This window comes from Lepeophtheirus salmonis, chromosome 7 (assembly GCF_016086655.4).
Source record: "Lepeophtheirus salmonis chromosome 7, UVic_Lsal_1.4, whole genome shotgun sequence".
Lineage (NCBI taxonomy): Eukaryota > Metazoa > Arthropoda > Copepoda > Siphonostomatoida > Caligidae > Lepeophtheirus > Lepeophtheirus salmonis.
Genome location: NC_052137.2, coordinates 23,808,440 through 23,821,364, shown reverse-complemented (window position 1 = coordinate 23,821,364; position 12,925 = coordinate 23,808,440). Strand labels below are relative to the sequence as shown.

The 12,925-nt window shown below is 30.4% G+C and overlaps 1 protein-coding gene across 1 annotated transcript in view; it reads left to right on the top strand.

The window, feature by feature from the left end:
- LOC121122247 (protein turtle) overlaps nt 1-12,925 on the top strand; it is a 208,813-nt gene that overhangs the window by 109,889 nt on the left and 85,999 nt on the right. Inside the window, exons 6-7 of the mRNA XM_071889998.1 lie at nt 7,737-8,009; nt 8,065-8,216. Coding sequence (XP_071746099.1) covers nt 7,737-8,009; nt 8,065-8,216 — 425 coding nt within the window. The remainder of the gene's footprint in view (nt 1-7,736; nt 8,010-8,064; nt 8,217-12,925) is intronic.

Sequence of the window (12,925 nt, the reverse complement as noted above, 5' to 3'; positions counted from 1 at the left end):
TGACATTTATTCATATTGTAAAGAACTCTTTTACCTAGTATTTGAACAGAACATATTTTATATATTTTGTTTGGTTTTGAAGCTCATAATAAACGCCCATACAGTCAAGAAGAACAACAAAGTTGAAAATCCAATATCAATAAGAATATTGTTCTACTTTTGTTGAAAGAGAGTGTCTACTTCAAAGCAAGAGGCGAAACAAATACCATGTGTACAAAAGTAGTGGTTTTATACAGTGTTCCCCAACTCCTAGTCTGAGGATCAATAATTACTGGACTGCACAAGAATTAATTAGTGAATCTGTTGTATTTATTATCGAAGTCTAAGACAATATAAAAAAAGGGACTACCTACATCATCTGTAATTGGAAGGAGAGGAAGAAAATATTAAGTATAAAGTCAAGTCAAAAAAGATAACTTATTGTACGTAGTAGTTTTCAATTATTTTTGCATTGATAATTTTTAATTGACTCATTGGATTTCACGCCAACAAAATACACTGGCCACTTCATGTTTTCCGTGTTGTTTTGTTATTTGCATTCATAATTGATATTTTCTTCTTCTCCTGCAAATAAGCGGTCCTTTATTTTGAAATGACCTGAAATGGCTTTTAAACCCTCGGAGTTTGAAAGACAGACATTGTACACCTTCTCCTCGACATGCACCCCAAAGGTGTAGACAAGAGGTATGCCATCAGTGTCAAAGAGGGTTCAAAATTGTATTGTGTTGGAGGAGATAGGTTTTTTTAATTGTGGGTGTCAAAAGTAGCTTTCTACCCTCACAAGGGTATTTCCATCCACTTTTTGATAAGTCTCTGTCTAGTATCAAATCCCAAGATCTCATGCATGGACCCTCATGGATTTGAGGGGATTGGCATGGGCTGTTCTCTTTGATTCCTCGGGGTCCTGTTTTGCCTTTTTACATATCCTTTCTTCCTCTTCAACTTTTCAGACTTTCGTAGATGGTGGTACTGGAGTCGCCTGACGGCTTGGACTACGCAAATAGAAATTCATCTATCACGTTCAAGTGTCATCGTCTCGACTTGTTTGTAAGCTAGAGAGGTCAGGCTTTTCTTCAACTAATTATTTATGCTTTAATATATCGAAATATGAATTAATTTCAATCACTCATCCTTTATTAATTATTGAATTAGTAAATGCTTGGATTTTAATGAATTACCCAGTATTGCTTGAACATTGTACTAATAAAGCTTTTTTTCCCTAACGCCATAATAGTATTATAGTGTTGAAGCAATGCCCTTATAAAGTTATCTATGAGTGCACGGTGGATTCATTTTATTATTATTTTAGTCTTAGCGATTCTTATTTTGTACTCTAGGGGCATTTAATATACCTGAATATTACTCTGTAACTAACCATGCAGTTTCCATGAATTTACTTTTTATATGAATTAACAAAATAAGAAAAAAATGAATACGTCATAAGATGAAATGACGTTATCTATGCTGCCATGAAAAGTGATATATTGCACAAGGAAAAATATATGAGTAAGATAAGGAATTTAATACGGCTTGTTTCGCGACATTGTTACATAGTTTTAGTCTGCATTAATTACAAAAGTAAAAGGTGGAGTAAAAAACTATTTTTACATCAACTATGCCTTGTAAAAGGATTAGAGTTATAAATTTTAAGCATTTACTCACTTGTAAAATTATTACTAGTTGGATATATTAACTCAAGGATAATGGATGGTAACAATCCCCCTGAAACAACGGTGGATATAAAAAATGATACCTATTTATTTTTTAATATTTGTAACTGTTAGTGGTTGCTAAAATTGAATGTAATGTGTTACTTGTCACTTTTCTGTACAAGATAACAGCATTTATACCGCCAGAATCTAAAAAAATATACAAGACATGTAAAGGCTATTGGCAAAAAGACATTTAGATTTTTTAAAGTCTTAACATTTGATCTAGAATATCAACTACACACATAGTTTCATTATAATAATAAATAAATTTGGGTAACGTTTCTTGTTCATCTAAAAATTTAACACATATTTTTGTGCACTGAAATGAAAATAAAAATATTTTGTTTATTTTTATTGGTTAAGAAGTCAATCTTTTGCTACTATTTACAAAAAAAAAAAAAAAAAAAAGTACTTCTTGTGTGCTGGTTGTCCATACATCAATTTTAAGTTTGGAGTTTAAGCCTAAATATTATACATTTTATAATGTGATCAATAATATAATATCGATTTAGAGTTCAAAATTTAATAATGTTTTATCTGTAATGATTTTACGTTTTGAAAAAAATGATGGATCTTGGACTTCCTTCAAATGTTTTCTTGTCTAAAGAGGACTGAACTCTTTAAACTCCTATTTTTTGTGTCAGCTGTATTATCCGTACCGACAAACAATGATTCTCCTAATAAGTCGGTTGATTTATGTTGCATAAAAGGGGGAAATTAAGTTCTTATTTCATCAATGAATAATTTTTTCTTGGACAGTAAAAGAAGGACTCAAAATAGTTACTTTATGAAAAAATATGTTATATTTATACTAGGTAGGTACACGATTCCTTTCCAGAGTTGGTAATTTATGTCTAAAAGCATATAAAATAACCTTGAATACTTTTATTTAAAAAAAATGTAATAAAGTTCAACTGAAAAGAATATCAGGGAAACATTACGAAAAATACTATCCTTTTACAAAATATATTAGTACATTAATAAAAACTGCAATAAATCTCTATAATTTAATGCAACCAATAAAAAAGTTGAAAATCAATGCAGATAGTGCAATTTATGTACAACAGCTGTATTGAATTCCATTTATATATGTATTCCGTTCGATCCAATATTGTATACCTGAAGGGGTATGAAAATATATTATGCATTTTGATTGGATCTAACATGATTTTGTTAAGGTAATGCATTTGATTAAAGTTGTAAATTATAAGCACTTTCGGAAGGAAAAATGCTAATGTAATCCTGAAAGTTTGAGACGACAATAGCTTAACTGTCATGACAGTCTATTAGATTTGCAACATTGAAAATAAACAGATATACCATTCCATATTTATCAGCACTAAAGAAAAAAAACACTAGCCCAATAATTTTTCCTATTTAAAATCAAAAAAGTTTTTTATATTTTCTAAAGCAGTTTTCATCAGTCTTAAATGAAATAATATTTGAGTTTACAGTCATAACTAGTCCGTGCGCTCAAAAGACTGGGACTAACAATGAGAGTTTAATTTATAAATAGTTACAAATAAATTTGAATAAAATATGACCAGAATTTTGTAGAGAAGAGCAACTTAGTTACCATGACCTTTTATGAGATTGGCGCTCCTATAGTCCTTATGCCAACCCCCTCGACTACAGCTTTTGAGTATATCTCGAGACATGACCTGCAGTGCACGTGATCCAACACTCAGGCTCTCAAAAGCACTGTCAGCCAGCACTGGGATGTATTGATAGAGGACTACATCTGCAGCGGGTTCCAAGTCTTCCGCCACCACCAAAAAGTGATCATTACCGCTAAGGACGGCTATCTGAATGATTACAAAAGCTCCGACACACATCTATTTATAGTATTAATTTTGTTAAAATGCTATTGTTAATTCATAAATTATATCTTGTTGAAGTTTAAAATGCAAAGTGTTCAGAGTTTAATGGACCACTCGGTTCATAGATTTATGTAAAAATGATACAATCCTCGTAATATAAAAACACTGTTCAGATTACCGACTATAACAAATATCGCACGTATTTAGGTCATATTTTATAAAACTAAAGTTATAAGTTCTCGGAATAGAATTGAGGATCGACATCAGAGTAATTCGTGCTTATGTTCCGTGCTAGATAAGGAGTGGGATTAGTGATTATCTACTCTTCTCTCAAACATTCTTCACTTGTTCAGAGTTACCATGTCATTTTACAGTTTATCTTTGTATTAAAATATGGATAAAGCTTCGAATTTATTGCTTCACATTATAGATATTATTATGAAATAATAATTTCAAACTAATCAACAAATGCCTCTGGTTTCTATTCTGAAAGCATTAAGAAATAAAAATAAGTTGTAGTTTCTCTTTTTCAAAATTAAGTAGCCTGCAAAACAATACTTCTTCATCTTTATTCTTTACTTTTTTGCAAAAACATTTTTTGATTAATCTATCTTGTGCTTCTACGACTATTTTCTAATTATGAAATAACCCAACAAATTAAAGTTGAAAAATTAATGTATCGTTACATTTAAAGTCAAATTATGCTCTAAGTAAGGCATTAAATTAGTTCTTTAAGAATCTGAAATAACGAATGCATTTGCATGCATTATAGAATCATATTTTTTTAGCAATTCAATTCAACAATGTTGATTTTTTTATTTCTCTTTATTATATTTTATAAAGTTCAGTAAATTCGTAACCTTCATTTTTTTTTTGCTTCTTTTTATTATAGTTACAATAGTTATAGTTAAATATATCGAAAATGAATGCAGTAATTCAGACAATTTAAAGAGTTTTAGGAGGAAAGTAGGTTTTCTGTAATCATTTTTGTATTAGATCAGCTGCAAGAAGCCTTAAGAGATAAGAGAAAGAAAATAAACACATATCCCACTTTGTATATTGCATGGATATTAAGATAGAAATTACCTTAATATCGATCTTTAATTCTACTACAAGTCTAACAAGGGCTCACACTCATAACCCCTGAACAAACTTTCCTTTTTATTCTCCGTCTTTCATGAGCAAACGCACTAGTTATTACTTTAATCTTAGATGTGCCCTTCCCAATAATTAAATAATAATGATAAAAGCTTAGGAAAGCATAAAAGCTGGTTCAAATAGCCAACTATAAGAATCTACTCCTGCTTTCCAGGACAGATTTTATACACCTCTGGAAATATATTTATGTATATGTGTTGGACAAATTGTAACTTGTTGGAAAAATTGTAAAATTTGAAGCTAAAAAATGGAATTACGAATTTGAACCCTTTGTTAGAGTCATTAAGTCTGTTTAAAATAGATTGTAATGGTGAAAATAGTATTAATATACTCATGAAACCTCTTTCAGAATAAATGTCCGTTGAAAGTAATTAATATTTCATAGGAGTTTTGATCGAAAATAAAAGTTATAACTTTTAAACTATAATATTCACAAATGATATCGTGTTAATGTCCAAATTTAATGTTGTTATGATTAAAATTGGTAATTTGGAGCCAATGTTAACTTTATGTATATTAAGGAATAAAATGCAATAAAAAGAAGTATAGACGCAGAAATTGTAATTTATACATTTTTCTTATTAGTATCAAAACCATACAAAAATTGCAACTTGTCCACATTCTTTATAAATTGTTGCATCCTTTTTAAAACATATAGATAGTTTTTCGTGTAAGCTATTAAAATCAGTTTTATTGAGTGAAATATCACTGGAATCAAAGTGAAAAATGGCATGAAACATATATTTAAGATAATATTATTACTATTTTTATCAAACTCTTGATTTATGAAAGTTATACAGAGTGAAATAGTTTTAAAATTATATTTGCAAACTTTTTTTCTAGAAAAAGAAAAAAAAAAACTTTTTATGTACATATTTTATCATTTTTTTTTGAAGTGATGTCAAATTTTATTTTTATTATATTGTTTTATGTAAAAAGTTCTCTTTGTCTTCGCTGAAGGAGTATATCTGCTTTATTTGCAAGTTGTATTACATATAAATATTATTTTTTAGTACACTGATTCATTTAAGACAAGTATTACCAACCTGTGCCCAATATTTGCAAAAACTATTTTTTATACAAATCATGAATGAATGCTATGAACATTAATGGTCAGGTCAATGATAGGAGTAAACCAATATTTTTTCCATGGTTTAAGCAATAATAATTATAAGTAGAATCGTAAAAAATATGGCCTTTGACGAGAGTGATACTTTTTGTAATTGCAACCTGAAAATAGTTTTTATTTTCCCAATCTGTTATCATTCTGTTTTATTTTTGAAGAGATAATATCTACCTATAAAGTAACCACCCTAATGTTAAAAATACAGAATTTTTGTTTGGGATTTATAAGTGTAAGCAGGCTTGTAAGTGGACCGCTATTTTGCCGTTCTGTTCGAAATTCCATTCAACTTTTCTTTTTTTATTCAACGTTCATCGATCAGCCATTATTTTTGTCCCGTTCTTCAAAACAATTATAGGGTAGTACCAAGCTACAGTACAGTATACGTACATAGACTAGAGCGCCCGTTAAATGAAGCTGTACAGTTTTTGAGGCACATAAAAGTCACATACTCCAAATGAGATTGGTAAATAAAATTGAATATAGGAAAACGAAAACCCTTTCATGTATGTCTGGGACGGCAAAATGATTTTTTTTTTTTGCTTACAACTTCTTTTGACTTTGAATAAATTTAGAAAATGTGTTTATTAGTATAGTTTTCTTGTTGTTTTTTTGGAGACGCTATTCACTTTTTGATACATAATTCAAGCCCTTATCTTGTCTTCTTGAGCTCCAAAAAACAACTTTTTTGTTGGTTGTTGGTATAGAATAATTCCCCCTTATATGAACCCCCAAAAATCAATACTTCCGTATATGCCTGACCAAGCTTGAAAAATACAGCCATACAAAGGTTCAACCTCCTAGGCACAATGTTGTGGGCACCCATAAAGGGCACACAAACAAACTCTATTACAAGTATATAAACAGATAATCACAAGAAAATTCTTTAAAGTATAAATATGGTTTTCCAATTGCAAGGTATACTTTCTTAAATAAGAAACATAGATATTAGTTAAATTTTATCAATTTTTGCTTGTGCGTACTTTACAATAATTATTATCAAATACATATAATCAATGCTCAAGTTTTTATAGTTAATCTAAAATGAATAGTAATGAGATAATTTGTTTTTTTGAAGCTAAAGCAGAAAATGATGTATATTTGAGGTTATTACCTTGATTAAAATCATTTATATTAATAGACATAATTCTTATCAATTACTAAATTGATATATATATGTATATAAAATATTTATTATGGATGACTAATTAAAGTATTAACAACATATTCACTCAGAAATGAGTGATAATCTATGACACATAAATTAGAACATATATTAGATTCATTCGATTAAGTAATGTTGATATATAATTTTCTATATTTATATTTAGTACAAAATACGCAATAGGTCAGAAGTATTTTCATTTATTTATGCTTTCTTTGGAAAGGCCAAAATTGTTAAAATGAACCATGATATATATATGTATATATAGAATTGTAAATATTTATAATTTAAAACGACTGCAAAATTTTTAGCAGTTGCAACTTGTGCAGTCATGAAAGACAGAGAGCAATTTTGTCGAAGAGTTATATGCGTAAGTCCTTGTTGGACTTTCAGTTTGTATTAAGATACCATATCCGAGTTTTTTCTCTCAATTTTTTACAATTTACGGAGTAGAATTTGTTTTTACATTCTTCATCATCCTCTCATAGTTGTATAAAGTTAATCTAATCAGACGTGATGATAGCTAAGCTGCCTTCTTTCAAGCATTCATCTAAATATCAGGCGTACCATAACCATAAAATTTCTCGGTTTTTTGTACTTTAACATACTGATATTTTATATTTTTTACAACTCTCTCTTTCTATATACATACCTATGTCTAAATTTGATGTAATATTGATCAATTCAGCTCTAAATTATTATTTTATTTTTTAACATTTGTGGAAAGTTCTAAAAAGTACACATAATCTTTTTTTCAGGATACCCTCCTCCAACCTTAATTTGGAATGACAATTCATCTCCAGGCACAAAAGAGCCCATAGATACTTCTTTTAAAGTTGTCGAGTCCACAATTAAAAGCAATGATCAAAACGGCTCCTCCTCCTCAGAACCGAAGCGAATGATCACAGTGCATAACACCCTAACAATTAATGTTTTGACTAGGGCTTATTTGGGAAAAACCTACGAGTGTGTTGCAAAAAATAACGATCTACTCAAAAGTGCTTCCATGCATGTTACGATCAATATGCGATGTAAGTACAAAGCCAATATAAAGGGGCACATCCCAAATATATATTTTTATTCCAGTGCTTCCAATCAATGTCAGTATTCTGCCACCTGAAGAATCTTTTTCCATTAATCGCGAAACACTCTTGGAGTGTCGGAGTTATGGATCTAGACCTCCAGCAACTCTCACTTGGTGGAAGCGGGGAAAGTTCATTGGTCAATCTCCAACAAAGGTATGTATCTTATCCATTATTTATTACTTTCCTGCTCAAAATTAAACATTATTTTTTCAAAAAAAAAAAAAAAAAAAAGATTGTATTTGTCATGAAATGGTAATATTTCAATATTGCTTTTGTTGCATGGAATGTAAAGCATGTTTGAAAGAAATGGTAACATTAAACATACGTATATTGTTTCCAAATGATATGACAGTCAATGAAATACAGTCCTCATTATTTTCTATGCAAAAAAGATTTATGTAATTAATTGGTCAATAAGGTTATTTATATAAATTTCTTTTGTCTAAAGAAATTTATGGCTTTCACAAATAATATTAATGAGACATAGGGTCCACTGTATAAGTTGGCCCATATGACATACTTTCTCTTTCGATCTCGAAATTGGAGACAATGGCAGAGATGGGTTGAAATTCAATTATCGCAACCTTTCAATATTAAGGAAATAACTTCGGTACGTCAAGTGTAGGACGCGAAGTGAAAGAAGAATATTATTGGCTGAGGAAGAAGACACAAGAAGTGAAGCGGAATGATCTTAACTTTTCGATGTTGTTTGGTTCATTAGCACTTCGAAGGATCACGGAAACAGATGGAAGGTCTCATTGTGTGGAAGGGCATACTTAAATAATGAAAATAATTTGTACTATAATAAATTAGAAATTTAGAATATATTAATATATTAAAAACAGAGTATATTAATAAATATATCAACATTTAATAACTAACAAATTAAAAAGTTAACAAAAAATATCAGAGTGACAAAAATCAATCAACATATAACAAAATAGACCAATCACAAGAAATTGATAAATTAGAATATATATAACAAATGAATCAACATGTAACAAAATAGAGCAGTCAAAAAAATATTAAACAAATGAACAAATAACACTTAAATTTATAGAAAACAACAGATAAAATCATATATATAAAACAGTCCAAATTTCCAATTCGTTTAATTCGCAATCCTTCCGAAAGAAAATGTTTTTGTTTTGATCCAAAGCTATCGAACCAGTCCAATTGGGGAATCATATTTCAAATGTACTTTTTCTCCTTCTTGGATTAAATTAATGGGTATCATTGGGAGGAAAATATCTGCCATCAAATCTACTAAGTCATGAAACAGATAAAAAGGGTGGAGCATAAATGAACTTTAAAAAAATAAATGAAAGAACTTCATTTCGGATATTGGTCATAATGTCTCAAGAATTCTATAAAAATGACTAAAAATCTTGAGCCGCTTCCTCCACATAAACTCGTTGGGATATGTATGAAAAAGCTCTCTAAAGGTATTCATTACTCATAACCGTCTTAGTATACCCTTTAAATGACTCCACAAAGACTCTAGCGTCTGAGTATGAGCTCCAGTTAATGGATCCACTCAGTTATACTTATGCACTATAGTAAAGTGTGTCATATTCATTCCCAAGGTTGCAATAGGCTGCTCAATTGTCAGAAATGACAGTTGTTCCGGATAGAAAATGCTCAGCAATGAGTGGTAACAATGTTGCAGGACTGCCCCTATTGACATCTCCAAAGACCCAATGACCTTCCCGGTACCTCTCTCTATGGTATTTATTCTTGACAAATTTAGATTAATCTATTTTTACAATCCTACCTGGGTCCCCAATTTTAACAGGATTATCGAGAAAATATTGAGAACAAATGTCTCTATGAAATTTATACCAGTCGATAACTGTATTAACAAAAGTACCACTTTGTCTCACTGTTTCGGACACAGGGGTTTTGGAAGCTCTTCCAAAAATGGTATAATCCCACATAAAAACTTATTTGAACGATTGTGATCGCTAAAATTATAACACAATTGAGTGATACTAAAGTATATAATTACATCATATAGGTAACAAACAAATAATTAAGTTTGAACAAGGGACATAATTATAGACTGTAAACGAAGCGTCAATATGATAAAATTTGATTCGCTCATATCTTTTAAATAAGAATCTTAGTTTAAATTACATTATTAATAATAGATTTGTTTATTTTTTTAATTAGTGTTTGTTTGCTATTATTGTATAGTTGTTAGTTATAGAAATATACGGTAAAAGCTCTTATGATTGTATAATCCTACCTGTAAACTTATTCCAACAATTAGGATCCATAAAATCATCACAAAATCAAATTATATTTAATGTAATTTAATAAATAATTAAGTTTTAATAAGGACAATGATTATATTCTGTAAACTAAGGATAAAAATACTTGAATAAGTCTTTGAATTCACTCTTATCCGAGTTCATCCATGTGCAAGAAGAAAAACATTATTACGAATTTGCACACTGCGACTCCCGTCTATGTATTCCTGAAATTAATTCTACTGTCATGATACTTGGTAGATATAAGAAAAAGTCGTAATGCCTTACATAATTAGATATGATCTCCTCCGGCCTCATCCCTCAGTCAGCTGCAACGGATGGACTCAGAGCGAAGTCATCTCCCCCCTCCCCTCCGAATACTCAAGTAAAGCCAAATTCACAACTTCTTCCACATACAGAGACCTTCCATCTCTTTGCGTGACCCTTGGAAGTGCTTATTAACCAAACAACTCGGAAAAGTCGAGATCTTTCTGCTTCACTTGGCGGCTTCTCTTCCTCAGTCAATAATATTCTTCCCTCACTTTGCATCCCTACGCCTGACGTACCAAAGTTATTATATTATTATTGAAAGGTTGCAATAATTGAATTTCATCTATTTTCTGTCGCTGGTTCCAATTTCGAGATAGAAATATAAAGTATGACGGTGTTGGCAAACTTATACAGTGTGCCCGAGACATTCATATTTATATACAATCAACGATATTCTTTAAAAATTTACAAATGAACCAAAATACATACATTTACCAAATTGGGTATAATATATTCAGTTGGGAAAAGAGTGATTCCTTATTTCCCACCCTTTATTTTAATTTTCATAGGAATACATTTGCCATATTTTACATTTTTACTATCTGTGAGGGAAAAACGTGTCGAAAGCGTCCAAAAAACTTTACAATGTATCTGAGTACAATACTCTTTCGGTTTTTAGTTCGAACGATTTCTTCCCTGCTCAATACTGCCCTTTCATGTGAACAACTCGACCATGTGAAGCTGACCATCGAACAGAAGCTGCTAGATTGGTGAATAGGGCACAAATTGGGGCCTCAAAGTTGGCCTTAATAGAGGCATTTATAATTTGTTAATCATGTTTTTTGTCAAAAGGGACATGTCTTTTACGGGAAGAACATTATGAATTTGGATTCTTGTTGGCAACAAATACCACAACAGAACAGGGCATACTTGACTTACATCAGAAAATTGTCACGCTTCTTATAAAGCATTGAAATAAAGCAAAAAATACGAAACTACTTTTTCCCCAACCTATTATTTAAAAAAGATAATAATGCTATTAGTGTACATACAAATACAAGTGCTAATGCTCAATTTGGTTTTAGTATGAACAAACATATTTTGTTCTCGTATTTTAAATTATGTATATGGGTACATACATACAAAAGTATTATATCTCTTATATGCAAGCTTATACTTATAATGATAAATCATCATAATCTTCTACTTTTACATATTTAAAAATAAGATAACTTTAGGATATATATAAATTACACATTAATCTGTTTTTTCTTTGTTTTTCAACGTGAACAAATATTTAAAAAAATTAAGGGAAAAGATTCCTTTAAAAGTTTGGTTAAAAAAAATAAAACTTATAAAAGAAATACAACAAGAAAGAGCTCTTTAATTTGCATCTTTCTCCATATTATTTAATTATTGTATTAAACATATTAGGTAAGCCTTTAAACAAGTTATTATAAAGTCTATTTAACTTTTAGCATCATTTAAATTTAGTGTTAGGATGGGGCACACTATTGCATTTCAAATTTATAGAGAGAGGACTCAAAACTTACACTTGTATTTAACTACGATTTTATTCCTGTTATGACTTACTTTCATTGCGTAGCCAAACGACAGTTGAGAAAATAAACGAATATTGTTTTTATCTTATGTTTGTAAGTATAAAAATGTCGGAGTAACAACAAAAAAGGCAACACCTAAGTTCTAGTAACTAAAAAGGCAGTGGACACCTTAAAAATCTCTGCCCCGACAACCTACGAGATCGAGTAGTCAATTACAACTCCATACAGCTAAGAAGAACGATAACTTCTGCAGTAATGAAATGACTGACTTCTGGCCTACCTCTGCGTGGCCGTCCTCTAGCCCTGGACTTTGCAATTTGAAGGGGTTTAGAGTAACAAGTATAGCGGACTTATCATCCAAATTTGGATTTGCAACGAGCTGCCATCATGGATACACCCTTTATTGTGGAGAACTACCAATCTGTTGGATGGTGTGTCAAAACTGTTATTGTTTGTGAAAGAGGATGTACTGAATAAAAAGATATCTAAATGAAGTTTCAAAAATATCACAAATTGGTTTTGTGTTGTATTTCTTCATTCTGTTAAAATCACATTTTGGGAAATTAAGTCATGCTACAACATGCTTTGGGTGCCCACTCTGTATGTAGTAGTATCTATTGATAATATGGACTAAAGTCCCTCCTTCCGATATAAGTACATAGTTTTCTTTTCCATGAATCCAAAGGTACGTGGACAAAACGTCGACTCTCAAAAATTTGAGTGGACAAAACGACGAATAGGCAAAATATCAACCATAAAACCGACAGAATGCCGACTG